General features: G+C 71.0%; 2 protein-coding genes across 2 annotated transcripts; both read right to left on the minus strand.

Moving 5' to 3' along the window:
- Nucleotides 1-269: 269 nt before the first annotated feature.
- F11R (F11 receptor) lies at nucleotides 270-5,911 on the minus strand. Its single transcript, XM_084303338.1, has 10 exons — nucleotides 5,813-5,911; nucleotides 3,454-3,510; nucleotides 3,158-3,271; nucleotides 2,918-3,061; nucleotides 2,282-2,484; nucleotides 2,101-2,203; nucleotides 1,462-1,569; nucleotides 1,342-1,351; nucleotides 1,123-1,288; nucleotides 270-566 (listed from the first exon to the last, which is right to left on the minus strand). The coding sequence occupies exons 1-10, from the start codon at nucleotides 5,883-5,885 to the stop codon at nucleotides 531-533; spliced, it is 1,014 nt and encodes a 337-aa protein (XP_084159464.1). The 5' UTR covers nucleotides 5,886-5,911; the 3' UTR covers nucleotides 270-530.
- A 1,195-nt stretch (nucleotides 5,912-7,106) lies between these two features.
- On the minus strand, nucleotides 7,107-12,957 carry USF1 (upstream transcription factor 1). The gene is given in 12 exon segments (XM_084303407.1): nucleotides 7,107-7,673; nucleotides 7,749-7,877; nucleotides 8,145-8,239; nucleotides 8,738-8,796; nucleotides 8,890-8,977; nucleotides 9,759-9,951; nucleotides 10,045-10,134; nucleotides 10,136-10,147; nucleotides 10,772-10,890; nucleotides 11,022-11,071; nucleotides 11,164-11,240; nucleotides 12,874-12,957. Coding segments are annotated over 11 exon segments (933 nt in total). The 5' UTR covers nucleotides 11,172-11,240; nucleotides 12,874-12,957; the 3' UTR covers nucleotides 7,107-7,583.
- Between the last annotated feature and the right edge of the window lie 51 nt (nucleotides 12,958-13,008).

Genomic DNA, 13,008 nt, shown 5'->3' on the forward strand with positions numbered 1-13,008 from the left:
CAGCACCGGTGGTGTCACCGTCCCCAGGAAGGCTGCGAACACTCGGTATAGGAACACAGGTTTATTGATGGTTTTCCCCCGCCGACATCATCGCACGGGTGGTTACAAGAGAATGGCCCCCAGTACGGCGGGGAAACTGGCACCAGTGGGCAGCTGGGACTGGCGCTGGGAGATGCGCTCCCACCCCTGACCCCCAGGAAAGACCCTGGGAGAGGGGGTTCCGTCCCCAGCACCCCCCCACGGCCACGGCCCCCCCCGAGGATGCGGGGCTGTCCCTGAGCATCCGCTGTGCCCCCGCCTGGGGACAAGGCACAGGACCCCGCTGGGACCCCAGGGCCTCAAGGCACTGGTTGGAGAGGGTGAGAATGGGGGAGGAAGGGCACTACCCCCCCAAAAAAATCAAGGGGGTAGGGACAGATAAAAAGGGATCAGGTTGCACTTAAAAAAAAACAAAACAAACCAAAAATAGTTAAAAATCACAACTACAGCAATTAGAAAACATTTACAACAGCTCGCGGCGCGGGAGGGTCTCACACCAGGAAGGAGGACGTCTGTTTGAACTCGCCCTGCGGAGGGAAAGGGGGGACGTTACCGGGGGGGAGGACCCCGAACTGGGAGTGGGGGGCTGTGCCCGGGGGGGGGCTGCTGGGAGCAGGGGGTTCGGGCAGCACCACAGCCAGAGGGGTTTGGGGCGAGCACAGCTCCCGTGTCTGGGGAAGAGACGCGAGGAGGGCTCTGCCCTGCTCCGGGGGTGCTGTGTGGTGCCACCCCGTTGTCCTGAGCGATGGAGCCCCCCCTGGATGATCGATGGAGCCCCCCCAGGTCCTCTTTGTCCCTGCAGGGGCCTGCAGCTGCCCCCTCTCTGCTTTGCATGACAAGTGCCCGGGGAGCCGTCTCCCTGGGAACCCTTCTGGTGGCCAGCAAAGCCCTCGGGCGCCGATCCCCGGGGGCTCAGGGACGAGCACTGCCACGGCCAGGGGGGCAGCGGGGTCCCCGCCTTCCCCCTTCGCCATCAGACCCGTGGCTGGGCACCATTCAGTGTTTTGAGGGCCCCCCCCGGGGGACACAACCCCCCCAGGACACGGCCCGGCCCTGTCATGCTCCAGGGCACGGCGCACTCACCTCGCTGCGGTGCGAGGGCTGGCTGTAAATGACCTTCTTGCTGGTGGTGCTGCGGAAAGAGAGAGCATTGAGGGGGGGGCACACTGCACACAGCACTGCCCCCCCCCCAAAAAAACCTGCTGACAACCAGGGCACGGTCCCAGCCTCAGCCTGCTCCGGGCAGGGACTGGGAGAGGGGAGGACGCGGACTGGGAGTGGCAGCGATCCGGGCTCACTTACTCTTTTCTCTCTGAAATAAAAGAAAGGGGACAAGGATTTTAGGGGGGGGGGCGGCAGGGAAAGCGGTGCTGGCACAGAGGGGAGCGAGCCCTGGGGACGGGTGCGTGGAGCAGAACTCACTGCTGAAGTAGCCCCGGCTGTAGGCGAACCAGATCCCAAAGGCGATGAGCGCCAGCACCATCAGCAGCACCACCACCGCCGCCACGATGCCGCCCACGTTGACTTCGTCTGGTGAGAGAGGTGGGGGGGCTGTCAGGGGGCTGCTGGGGGGCTGTCAGGGGGCTGCTGGATGCCAGCCTGGGGCCACGGCCAGATGACGGGGCACAAACCCTCAGTTCGACACCCAAAAACCCTGGCTCGACACCCAAAAACCCAGCCCGAAGGGTGGGGACCCCACTTCAGAGGGGCTCGATGGGGGGCTCGGAGGGGAGCCCCGGGCCAAAGACCCGGCATCGAAGCTGGGTCTGGCTCGCACGAGGACCGGGCTGCCCCGGCCAGCTCCAGCTCCAAGGGCAGCTTCCCCCCTCCCACCTCCACGGCATCACTCCGAGGACTTGTTTCAACCCATGCTGCCGGAGAGCAAACAGCAGGGTCATTAACAGCGCAGCTAATTAGCATTCCTTTGAACCCTGCAGGCTGGAGGGTACCAGGCTGACACGCAACCAGGCAGTTTTCCCCGGAACGTGACTCGTGCCAGACGCAGCCGAGCGCAGCTCCGTGGAGCCCCCACCCCAGCCCTGGCCCCCGCTCCTCACTCACTGGCTTCCATGTGCACCACGTCCGATTTTTGGGGGGAGCCCACGTTGTTGGAGGCCTCGCAGTAGTAGTCACCCGTGTCGAAGCTGGTGACGGGCTCGAAGGTCTGGAGGGGGAGAGGAGAGGAACGGGAGCGTGGCTGTGGGGGCCGGGGGGTCCCCACGTCCTGAGCGCAGGCACTCACCAGCTCCCCGGTGGTGGAATCCAGCGTGTAGGACGAGTTCCTGAAGGTCAGGCTGGTTTTGGGGTCGCTGGGCATCAGCATGGTGTCCCGGTACCAGCGGAAGGTGGGCGGCGGGGACCCGTCCGTCTCGGTGCAGCGCAGCACGGCCTTGCTGCCGATGGTGGCCGAGGTGGGGACGTGGGCCACCGGCTTGGAGGGGGGCACTGCGGGACGGGGGGAGAGGGAAAGAAGAGCTCGGTTCCACCCCGAGCAGGGCACGCAGCTGCTCTCACTTCCCCTGCTCGCCCCGAGCAGGCGTTTCACGAGGAAACCCCAAGCCCCGGTGTGGGGGGCACCTGGCACAGCCAGCCCCCGGTGCCCCCAGAACGCAGCGTCCCCTAAAGCCACCACGAGGAGCCCGGTGGCCACCCCTAGGCGCAGTGCCCCAGCTGGCAACACACTCCCCAGGGTTCAAGGGGGGCTCAGAGCTCCTTAAATCTGCTGGGGCCACGCGTGCTGCCAACAGGGGAGGGCAGATCCAGTGTCCCCCCCCCAGCTGGCTCCCCCCGTGTGGCAGCGGGGACGGGGAGCGGGTGGCAGGGGGCTCTCCGGGACAGACAGAGGGGCAGCGCGGGGGCGTGGGGGCCAGCGGCACACCTTGGACGACGAGGTTGACTTCGGACTTGGAGATCTGGCTGCTGCCGTCCACCACCTCGCAGATGTACTTCCCCGTGTCCTCCCGTGTCACCGTGCTGAAGTGGATGTTGGTGGACGTGAACTGGACGCGGTTTTTGTAGGGCTCTGCGGGGAGAGGAGGGGGGTCGGGGGGCAGCCGACAGAGAGGAAAAAAACCCCCAAGGGGAGGCCTGGAGGGGCTGCGGGGGGGGACACACGTACCGGTGAGCTCGTTGCCGTAGTACAGCAGCACCAGCGAGGTGCCCTTCTGGAACTTCCACTCGATGCGGGGGCTGCTCATGCTGTATTTGTACGCCGTGCAGGGGATGTCCACGGCTGCGGGGGAGAGACGGCGCTGAGCTGGGGGGCCGGCAGCCCCCGGAGCCCCCCTGGAGCAGGGAATCCGCAGGGGGAGCACCCCGAGAGCCCGGGGATGCCCCTCGTCGGCAGGAGCCGGGTGCCCAGGCCGAGCTGATGGGGGAGACCCCGGTGTCGGGGGGCCGCAGCCGGGCACTCACCGCTGTTCTCAGGCACTTGCTTAATCTCCGAGGTCACTTGGGCGCCCACCAGGGACCCTGCGGGAGGAAGGGACACGTCTGAGACACGCGGGAGGCGCCAGGAGGAGCCCAGGTCCCGAGGGACGCCGGAGCTGCCAAGCTCGGCCAGAATTTGGGGACCCGTCCCCGTCCCCAGCTGCTGGGGCAGGCGCCGAGGGGCCCACGGCAGTGAGCCCGGCCTCCCTTCCTCCCTTCCTCCTCCTCCTCCTCCTCCTCGCCGTTCCATCCGTCTCGTTAATCAGTTTCCAGCCGCAGTTACCCTTTAACAGCACCTCCCGACCTCGGGGTTTGTCAGCGCAGGGACCCGGTGCCAAGGGCTCACCCCGGCACCACCCGCGGCACACCGCTGTGTCCGTCCCCCCCCTGCCCCCCGGCTCCGTGGCCGCCCGGTGACACCGGGGCTGCCGCAGCGAGGTCACCGGGAGCCCTGGGGCAGAGGTGACACCGGGAGCCGCGGGGCAGAGGTGACGGCACCGCGTTGTGGCACGGCCGCAGCCGGAAAATCCTGCCCTACCTGTGCGGCCTCACCTCCCCGCAGCCCCTCCTGGGTTGGTTTCGCAGGAAACCGACCGGGGGCAGCCCCGGGGGTGTTTCGTAACGCCCTGCCCTCGTGCACACGCGTGTGCACACCCCCACACCCCCCCCCCACACACACACACACCCCTGCCTGGCACGCGTGTGCACGCCGGGTCCGAGCACAGCCCCCCCCGGCACGGCCACAGGCGGGGGAAACGGGGACAAACCGAGGCGGAGGCCGGGGCTCCCGGCTCGTCTCCGGCCTCCGACCTCCGCTCACGGAGCCCCACGGCGGGGGGTGGCCGGTGAAAGGCCCCGGTGGGTCGGGGGCCGTGAGTCACGGCGTGGGAGAGGCCAGGCCGGCCGCCGACACCGGGAACCGAAACCGCCCGTGCCCGGAGCCGCCTGCACTTTGCTCCCCGAGCCGCTGCCAAGCGAAACCCAGCGGGAGGGGGGCACCGGGGCCACCCCCGCCACGAGGGGGGGGGGATCCCGGAGGGCACCGGGACCTCGCACCGGGTTTGGGGACGGTGCCCGGAGCTGTGGTCCGGTGGGGAAGGGGCTGCCTGGAAACCCCACGGGGGGGGGTGCCGGGTGGCAGGGGGGGGGGACCCCGCTCCCGCTGCGTCCCGGCTGTGCAGGAAGCGCTCGGCGGGGACGGGAAACCCGGCCCGGGGACAGGAAAAGGCACGGCCATGGGAGGGGGGCTGTGGGGCCGAGCCGCTCGGAGCCCCCCCGCCCCGTGCCACGGCCTGGTGGGGGGGGAACGGGGGCTGCTCCGGTGCGTTTTGGGGGAAAAAAAAAACAAAAGACGCCATCCCGCAGCCCCATGGGGCCGGGAGCCCCGACGGCACCAGCCCCGCTCGGGTGGACCCCGACCCGCGCCGGGAATTGTCCCGGGACAAAGGAGGGGCCGGGGCCGGGGGGGGGGAACTGGGGGGGCTCCGCTTCGGCCTCTGCCACCCCAAAACGGGCACCCGTTAACCGGGGACACCGGGGGTGGCTGGGGGGGGGTCAGGGCTGTCCCGGTGCTGTCCCCGTCCCCGTGGTGGCCGGGGGGGGTTGGGGGGGGCCGTCGGGGGCCGCTTCCTTCCCGGCGCCCCGGCCCGGATGTCCCCGGTGCCCCTGAGTCACCGCCGCCGGGGTGGGGCCGGTCCCGGTCCCGGTCCCCGGGGTCAGCGGGCGCTGCCCGGCCCCGGCCCCGACCGGGAGCGGCTCCCCCGGACGGTGCCCCCCGCGCCGCCACCACCGGGAACGGGGGACGGGGTCCCCGGGAACCCAGCGCTGGTGGCCCCCGGTGGCCCCCGGTGGTCCCGGGGCGGGCGATGGCGGCGATGCCGCGAGGGAAGCGCCCAGGGGAGCGCCGGTACCGGGAGTAACGGGGCGGTGCTGCCCCGTCCCGGTGAGCCCCGCCGGGATCTCGCTGCCCCGACACCGCCCCGCTCCCCACGGGCGCACCCGGTGGCCGGCGGCGAAGCTCCACGGCCGGTAACCGGGGGCTGGGGGGGGGGTGGGCATCGCCCCCGGGGACACCGCCAGGCCCCCCCCCCGCCCCGTCCCGGTACCGGCACCGAGCACCGGCGGACCCACGGCCGCCCCCACCCCCACCGGCACCGCCCCGACGGCCCCCGACGGGAAAAGCCGCCTCCACCGGGACCGGGACCGGGACCGGGACCGGGACCGGGACCGGGACCGGGACCGGGACCGGGACCGGGACCGGGACCGGGACCGGGACCGGGACCGGGACCGGGACCGGGACCGGGACCGGGACCCCCCCAGCCGCCCCCCGCCCCCCGGCACTCACCGGCCGCCGCGCACAGCAGCAGGAGGGGGAGGGGCAGGGGCCGGGGGCAGCCCCGCAGCGCCGCTCCCGCCATGGCCGCCGCCGCCGCCGCTCTGCGCGCCCCGGGCCAGGTGCGGCCCCGCCCCGCCCAGGTGGGCCCCGCCCCCGGCCGCCGATAGGGCGGGCTCGCCCCGCCCCGCGGGGCCGGGCCAATCCGGCCAACGCCCCTCTGCCAGGTGCGAGTTGGCCCCGCCCCTCGCGCCGCCCCATTGGCCGCTCCGCCTGTCTCGTCAAGGAAGGGGCGCGCCCCGCTCCCCGGCCCCGGCTCGCTGGGCGCCGATTGGCTGAGGCGAAGGGGGCGCGCGAGAGACAGGTGCGCGGGAGAGGGGCGTGGCGGCCAATCAGAGGGAGCGCCTGAACTTCTGGCCAATGGGCGCGCTCCGCGCCCCGCCTGGGGGCTGCCGGGCGGGGCCCGGCCGTTGCCATGGCGACGGGGCCTGCGGCCGCCTCAGCCCCAGGGGATGCCGGGGGCCTCCCAGTGCTCCCAGTGCTCCCAGTGACCCCAGTGCCCCTGGTGTCCCCGGTACCCCCAGTGACCCCAGTGCTCCCAGTGCCCCCAGTAGAGTCCCTGCTGCCAGCACAGTGCTGTCACCCCGTGACATCATGGCACAGGGACATCAGGGCCCAGTGACATGGCACACGGTGACATCACAGTGACATCACGGCCTGGTGACATCACGGCCTGGTGACATCACGACACAGTGACATGACACAGTGACATCGTGACACATGGTGGCATCACGACACAGTGACGTCACAGCATGATGACATCACGGCACTGTGATGTCACGACACGGTGACGTGACAGAGGGGCATGATGACATCACAGCACGCAGTGACATCACGACACACGGTGACGTCACAGCACGGTGCCATCACTGACCCCAAATCAATGGGGGGGACAGCAGAGGGGTGGGGACACGCTGGGGAGGGGGGAAAAAGGTTTGGGGGGGGTCGTGGTGGGCCACGGGGGGGGACACGGTGGGACCGGTGGGGCACATGAGGGGGACATGGGGGGCGTGGGGGGGTACAATAGGGTCAAAGGGGCAGCACAGAGCTGGGGGGGGCACACTGGGGGGCTGGGGAGGACTGGGGGGTCCCTTGGGTGCTATCGGGGGGGAGCAGGGGAATAAAGGTGAGGGCCTGGAAAAACAAATCACTATTTTTATTTATTTTCGCTTTTTTTAAAGTCAGAGAGTTTTTAAAAAAAAGTCTGGGCCTGCCGGGCCGGGCCAGCTGCAGCAGGCGGGGGGGGGGGCAGGAGGAGGAACAGGGGGGGGCCGCGACACCAGGGACCCCGCACCCCAGTGGGGACCCCGGGGGGAGGGGGGGGGGGAAGAATTTGGGGAGGGGGGGGCGAGAGCCACCGGAGCCCCCAGGAGAGGTGAGACCCGGGGGGGGCGACACCCGGGGGGAGGGGGGGGACAAATGAGGGGTGGGGGTGACACCCGGAGAGGGGGGCGCAGGCTGGGGGGGGGGGGGGTCCAGGCAGTGCTGGGGGGGGGGCAGCGGGGCCGGCGCCCGCCTGGCCAGAGCGTGAGCACGAAGCGCGGGGGACGTGAGACTGGGGGGGGGGAGAGGACACAAACCAAAGGGGGGGGGGGATGGGGATGGGGACGGGGGGGGGGCTCCTCATGTCACACCGGGCGGGGGGGGGGGGGGCGGGGGGGCGCTTTGGAGCGCGGGAGGCGGCCGCGGGGGGGGCTGCCGGTGGCCGCCGGCCCCCCCTGAGTCAGTGGCTGTCGTTCTTGATGACGATCTCCACGCCGTGCTGCCGCAGCTGCGTGCGCAGGATCAGGTTCTTGCTCTTCAGCTCCTCTACCTGCCGTGGAGGGGGGGGCACAGGGGTGAGGCAGGGTGCAGGGGACCCCCCCCGGACCCCCCCCCCGGTACCCACCTGCTGCCGCAAGACCTCGTTGTCCATCTGGAGCTGGTCGAGGCCCTGCAGCTCCTCGGACAGGCGGTGGTTGCTCTGCCGCAGCTCCTGGATGTAGTCGCAGGCCTTGGACAGGATCCCCCCTTTGCTCTGGGGGGGGGGGGGACACGAGGCATCACGGGGGGGACCCGAAAATCCCCTGGGGGGGACACCGGGACCCCCCCAGGGGGACACCGGGACCCTCTCCCAGCTCCCACCCCACAGCCAGGGCCCCCCAAGGGATGCGGGACCCCGATCCCTGCCCTGCCGCCCCCACCCCGCCGTCCCTTTTGCACCCCCCCCCGGCCCCTTCATGCCCCCCCCCAGCCCCTTCGTGCCCCCCCCCCGGCCCCTTCGCGCCCCCCCCCGGCCCCCTACCTGCCCCGACTTGGTGTTCTCCATGGAGCAGTCGGGGATGATTTTGGAGAGCTGCACAATCCAGTTGTTGATTTTGTCCCGGCGCCGGCGCTCCACTGCGAGGGGAGGGGGGGGGGCGTCAGAGCCCACCCCCACCCCGAGACCCCTCAGTGGGGGCAGCACTGGGACCCCCCCCACCCACAGCACAGACCCTGCTGGGGGTCTCCCTGCTCCCCTCCTGCCTCCCGGGGGGCGCACAGGGGGGGCGCTGACCCCAATTGTGGGGGGGACGGGGGCGGTGGGCAGGGTGGGTGCTGCCGGCCCCGGAGGTGAAGCACCCCGGGGTGCTCCACACTCTGCCCTCGGGGTCCAGCAGTTTTGGGGCCAAAACAGCCAAAAATCTCCGGTTTTGGCCACGGGTTGGGGTCCTGCCGGCTGCTCTGGGCTGGAAGCAGAGCCCCAGGTGCCCCCCCAGCCCTGAGCTTAATCACCAGGCCCTGCCCCCCCCGCTAATTACAGCGCTCCCATCAGAGCTCTGCCCCTAACTGCCCCGAGGGTCCCGAGCCCCAGGGGGATGCCGCAGCCCCCCCCGACCCCCCCCCCAGCCCCGGTACCTTCATTGTGCTGCGCCCGGCGCTTCTCGTCCCGGGTGGCCCGCGGCGCCTCTGCCTTCCTGGGGGGGGGGAGCGGAGGGGTCGGTGCTGGCGGGGGGGGGCCCTCACGTCGCCGCCGAGCCCCCCCCCACCACCGCCCGCCGGGTACTCACGGGGAGTAGGGGTGGGCGCGGGGGGCGATGGAGCGCTGAGCCCCCCCCTGCAGCACCTCCTGCGGTGACATCATCACGAAGAATTGCCCTGAACGGCCCCAAACCAGAGTCAGGGTCAGGCGGGGAATCCCAAAAAGGGGGCCGTGGCTGCGACACCCCCGGCCGGGGGCTGGCAGCTGCCCTGTCCCCATCCCCTGTCCCCAACTTTGTCCCCACTGTCACCCGCATTCCCCATATTGTCCCCATTCTCCTCCCCATCCCCATCCCCACAGCCACCTTCATTCTCTCCCCTCCCTGTCCCTGTCCCTATCTTCGTCCCCACTGTCACCCAAATTCCCCTTATCGTCCCCATCCTCCTGCCCATCTCCATCCCCATTTTTATTCCTGTCCCCATCCCTGTCCCCAACTTTGTCCCTGCTGCCATCTGCGTTCTCTGTATCGTCCCCACCCTCCTCCCCATTTTCATCCCCATTTTCATTCTTGTCCCCATCCCTACAGCCTCAATTCTCACCCCCCTCCCTTGTCCTCATCCCTGTCCCCAAATTTGTCCCTGCTGCCACCCACATTCTCCGTATCATGCCCACCCTCCTCCCCACCTTCATCCCCTTTTTCTCACCCTTATCCCCATCCCTACAGCCTCCTCAACTCTCACCCCATCCCTGTCCCCTGTCCCCATCCCTTGTCCCTGTCCCCATCCCTTATCCCCACCCCTTGTCCCCACTATCACCCGCAGCCCCCTACTCTCCCCACCCTCCTCCCCATTCTCACCCCCATCCCCATCCCTACAGCCACCTTCATTCTCCCCCCCCTCCCTGCCCCCATCCCTTGTCCCCATCCCCATCCCCGTCCCTTGTCCCCTGTCCCCGTACCCGTGGGCGTGGGCTGCCCCAGCAGCGCCTCGGAGTTCTGCGTGGTGACGACCGCGGTGGCCGTGGTGCCGGCGCCGGCGGAGGTGCTGCTGTCGGCCACGGCGGCGGTGGGGAAGTAGGTGTAGTGGGTCTCGGTGGCCGCGGCCTCCGTCTCCACCGCATCCTCGCTGGTGAAGGCGCCCTGGATGACGGCCTGGGGGGGGGGGACGGGGACACGGTGACAGCCGTGTCCCCGCGCAGCCCCCCGGGGTCGCCCCCCGGCCCGGCCCCCGAGCGCGGCGCCCACCTGGGTCATGGACTGCGCCGCGGGGTAGCCGCTGATGGCGCTGGTGCCCTCGGTCTGCCCGTCCAGCTGCCCGTCCGCCACCTGGATCACCCCGGTACATCACCTGCGGGGCGGGAGGGACGGGGTGGGGTGGGACAGGAGGGACAGGAGGGACAGGAGGGGGACAGGAGGGGACAGGAGGGGATGGGACACACGGCACCGGCTCAGCCCCGCAGCCTGCCGGGGAGCAGAACCCAGCCACGCCGCTCCCCCCCGCTCCCACCACCCCCAAATCCAGCCCCTCTGCTCCCCGCTGCCCCAAAAAGGGGTCGCTCTGTGCCCCACACATCCCCGCTTTCCCCCCAAATCCAGCCCCTCTCCTCCCAGCTGCCCCTAAAAGGGGTCACCGTGTCCCCCCCCACTTCCCTGTTTTCCCCCAAACCCCAACCCCCTCTCTGCCCTGCTTCCCCACGGAGGAGACCCCACATGCCCCCCACGTCCCTGCTTTTCCCCCAAAATCCAGCCCCTCTCCCCCCCAGCTGCCCCAAGGAGGGGTCACCATGCCCCCCCCATGACCCCATTTCCCCCCAAAACCCAACCCTTCTTCTCCCCGCTCCCCCATGGGGAGACCCCACACCCCCCCCCACATCCCCGTTTCCCCCCAAACCCAGCCCCTCTCCCCCCGGCTGCCCCACGGAGGGGTCCCGGTGCCCCCCCCGCCCCCCCAGCCCCCCCCAGCCCCCCGTACCTGCGTGCCGCCGTTCTCTGTGCGGAACACATACTTGATGTTGGGGTCGGGGAAGGTGGCGGCCGACTGGATGCTGGCGATGGCCACGCTGGTGGGGTCCTCGCCCGTGGCCACTGCACCTTGGGGCGGGAAGGTGGCGGGGGGGGGGCCATAGCGGGGCGGGGACCCCGCAGCCGGCCCCCGGCCCCCACCCCGGGACCCCTGCGCCCCCCCCCTCAGACAGAGAAGCCCCCCCCCACCCCCTCCTCACCTTCCTGGATTTGCACCGTGCCCTCTTCCGTCTCGGCTGCTTTCTGCTGCCTGCGGGGGACAAGGGAGGGTGTTTTGGGGTCCCCGAGCCCCCCCCGCCATGCCCCGATTTGGGATTTTACCCCCGGGGGGGGGCCACTCACCCCTTCATCGCTCCGCTGCGCCGGGCATCAGAGGGCGGCGGCTGCTGGGGTGCGGCTCAGCGCCGGGGGGGGTCAGCCTGGAACCGGGACGGGGGGAATGGGGACGGGGACAGGGGGACGGGGACAGGGGGGACAGGGGGACATGGGGAAATGGGGAATGGGGACAAGGGAAATGGGGACGGGGACAGGGATGGGGGGGGACAGGGGGACATTGACAGGGGGACAGGGAGATGGGAACAGGGGGGACAGGGGCATGGTGAGATGGGAAGAGGGATGGGGACGAGGGGACAGGGACAGGGGGAAATGGGGACGGGGGGGACAGGGACACAGGGACAGGGGGACAGGGAGAAGGAATGGGGACAGGGGGATGGGGGGCAGGGGGATGACGGGCATGGGACAAGGGGATATGGGGATGGGGGACAGGGGACCACAGAAGAAGGGAATTTGGGGACAAAGACGGGGACACAGGAGAGGGGGGACGTGGGGATAGGGGCACGTTGGGACACAGGGATGGGGACAGGGGGACAGAGGGGTGGGGGGACATGGGACAAGGGGACATGGGGACATGGTGATGGGGACACATGGAGGGGGGACACGGGGACACGGAGAGGGGACATGGGGCAGGGGATGGGGACACAGGGAGGGGGGGACACAGGACAGGGACCATGGGGACACAGCCCCAGAGCCCCCCCTGACACATCCAAACCTCCCCCCTGCCCCTCGGTGTCACCGAACGGTGACCACCAGCCCCCCCCCCCGTCCCCATCCCCATCCCCGTCCCCCCCCATCACGGCCACCAACCCCCCCCCCCCCCACGAGGGAGGTGACAGGGCCAGCTCCAGCCTGGGGACAGCCCGGGGGGGTTGGGAGGGGGCAGAAAGCCCCCCAAAAACAGCCCCAGTGTCACCTCCCCACCCCCCGTGTCACCTCCCGGGGGGTGTCCCCCAGGGGCGGCTTCGTTTTGGGGTGGCCCCGTTTCACATCCCAGGGCTGTCACCAGGGGGGGTGGTGGCAGCGCCCCCCCCCCCGCCGTGTGTCCCCTCCCCTCCCCCCCCCTCGGGTTTTGGGGGTGACCTTCGGGGCCAAGGCCACAAGCGGGGGGGGGGCACCCCCAAAAATGGGACCGATCAGCTCCGACCCCCCCCAAAGCAAAGGGACCCCCCCCGGGACTCCATGGGGGGGGGACATTGGGGGGGGGTGACAAGTTTGGGGGGGGGACAATTTTTGGGGGGGGAGGTGACAATTTTGGGGGGTGACAGGATTGGGCGGGGGTGACAGCTTGGGGGGGGCGGTGACAGGATGGGGGGGGCGACAAATTGGGGGGGGCGGTGACAATTTGGGGAGGGAGGGGGGGCAAGGAGTACCCTGGGGGGGGCACAGGGCGGGGGGGGGCACGGGGCTGTCAGGGGGCGCCGTGACAGGCCCGGGGGGGGCACCGGGGGGCACCGGGGGGGGGCCTGGCCGGGGGGGGGGGGACACAGGGGGTGACAACCGGGGGGGGTCAGCGGGGGGGGCACCGGGACCGGGCGGGGAACGGGAACGGGAGGGAGGGGGGGGGGAGGAGGGAAGCGGGGGAGGGGCGGAGGCGGCCCGGGGGGGGGCCGGGGGGCGGCCCGGGGGGGGGGCAGGGGCGGCGGGGGGGGGGCGGGCCCCGGGACCGGGGGGGCGGGGGGGGGGCGGCGGCGGGGCCCGGCGGGGCCCGGGGCTTACCCTGAGCGCGCTCGGCCCCTTGTCTCGCCATGGAGCCCCGCACATGCGCACGGCGCCGCCCCCCGCCGCCATGGCGGAACCGGGCGGAAGCGCGCCCCGCCCCGCCCCCGCCGCCATCTTGGGCCGGGGGACGCC

The sequence above is a fragment of the Netta rufina genome, assembly GCF_964035555.1.
Source record: "Netta rufina genome assembly, chromosome: 29".
Taxonomy (NCBI): Eukaryota; Metazoa; Chordata; class Aves; order Anseriformes; family Anatidae; genus Netta; species Netta rufina.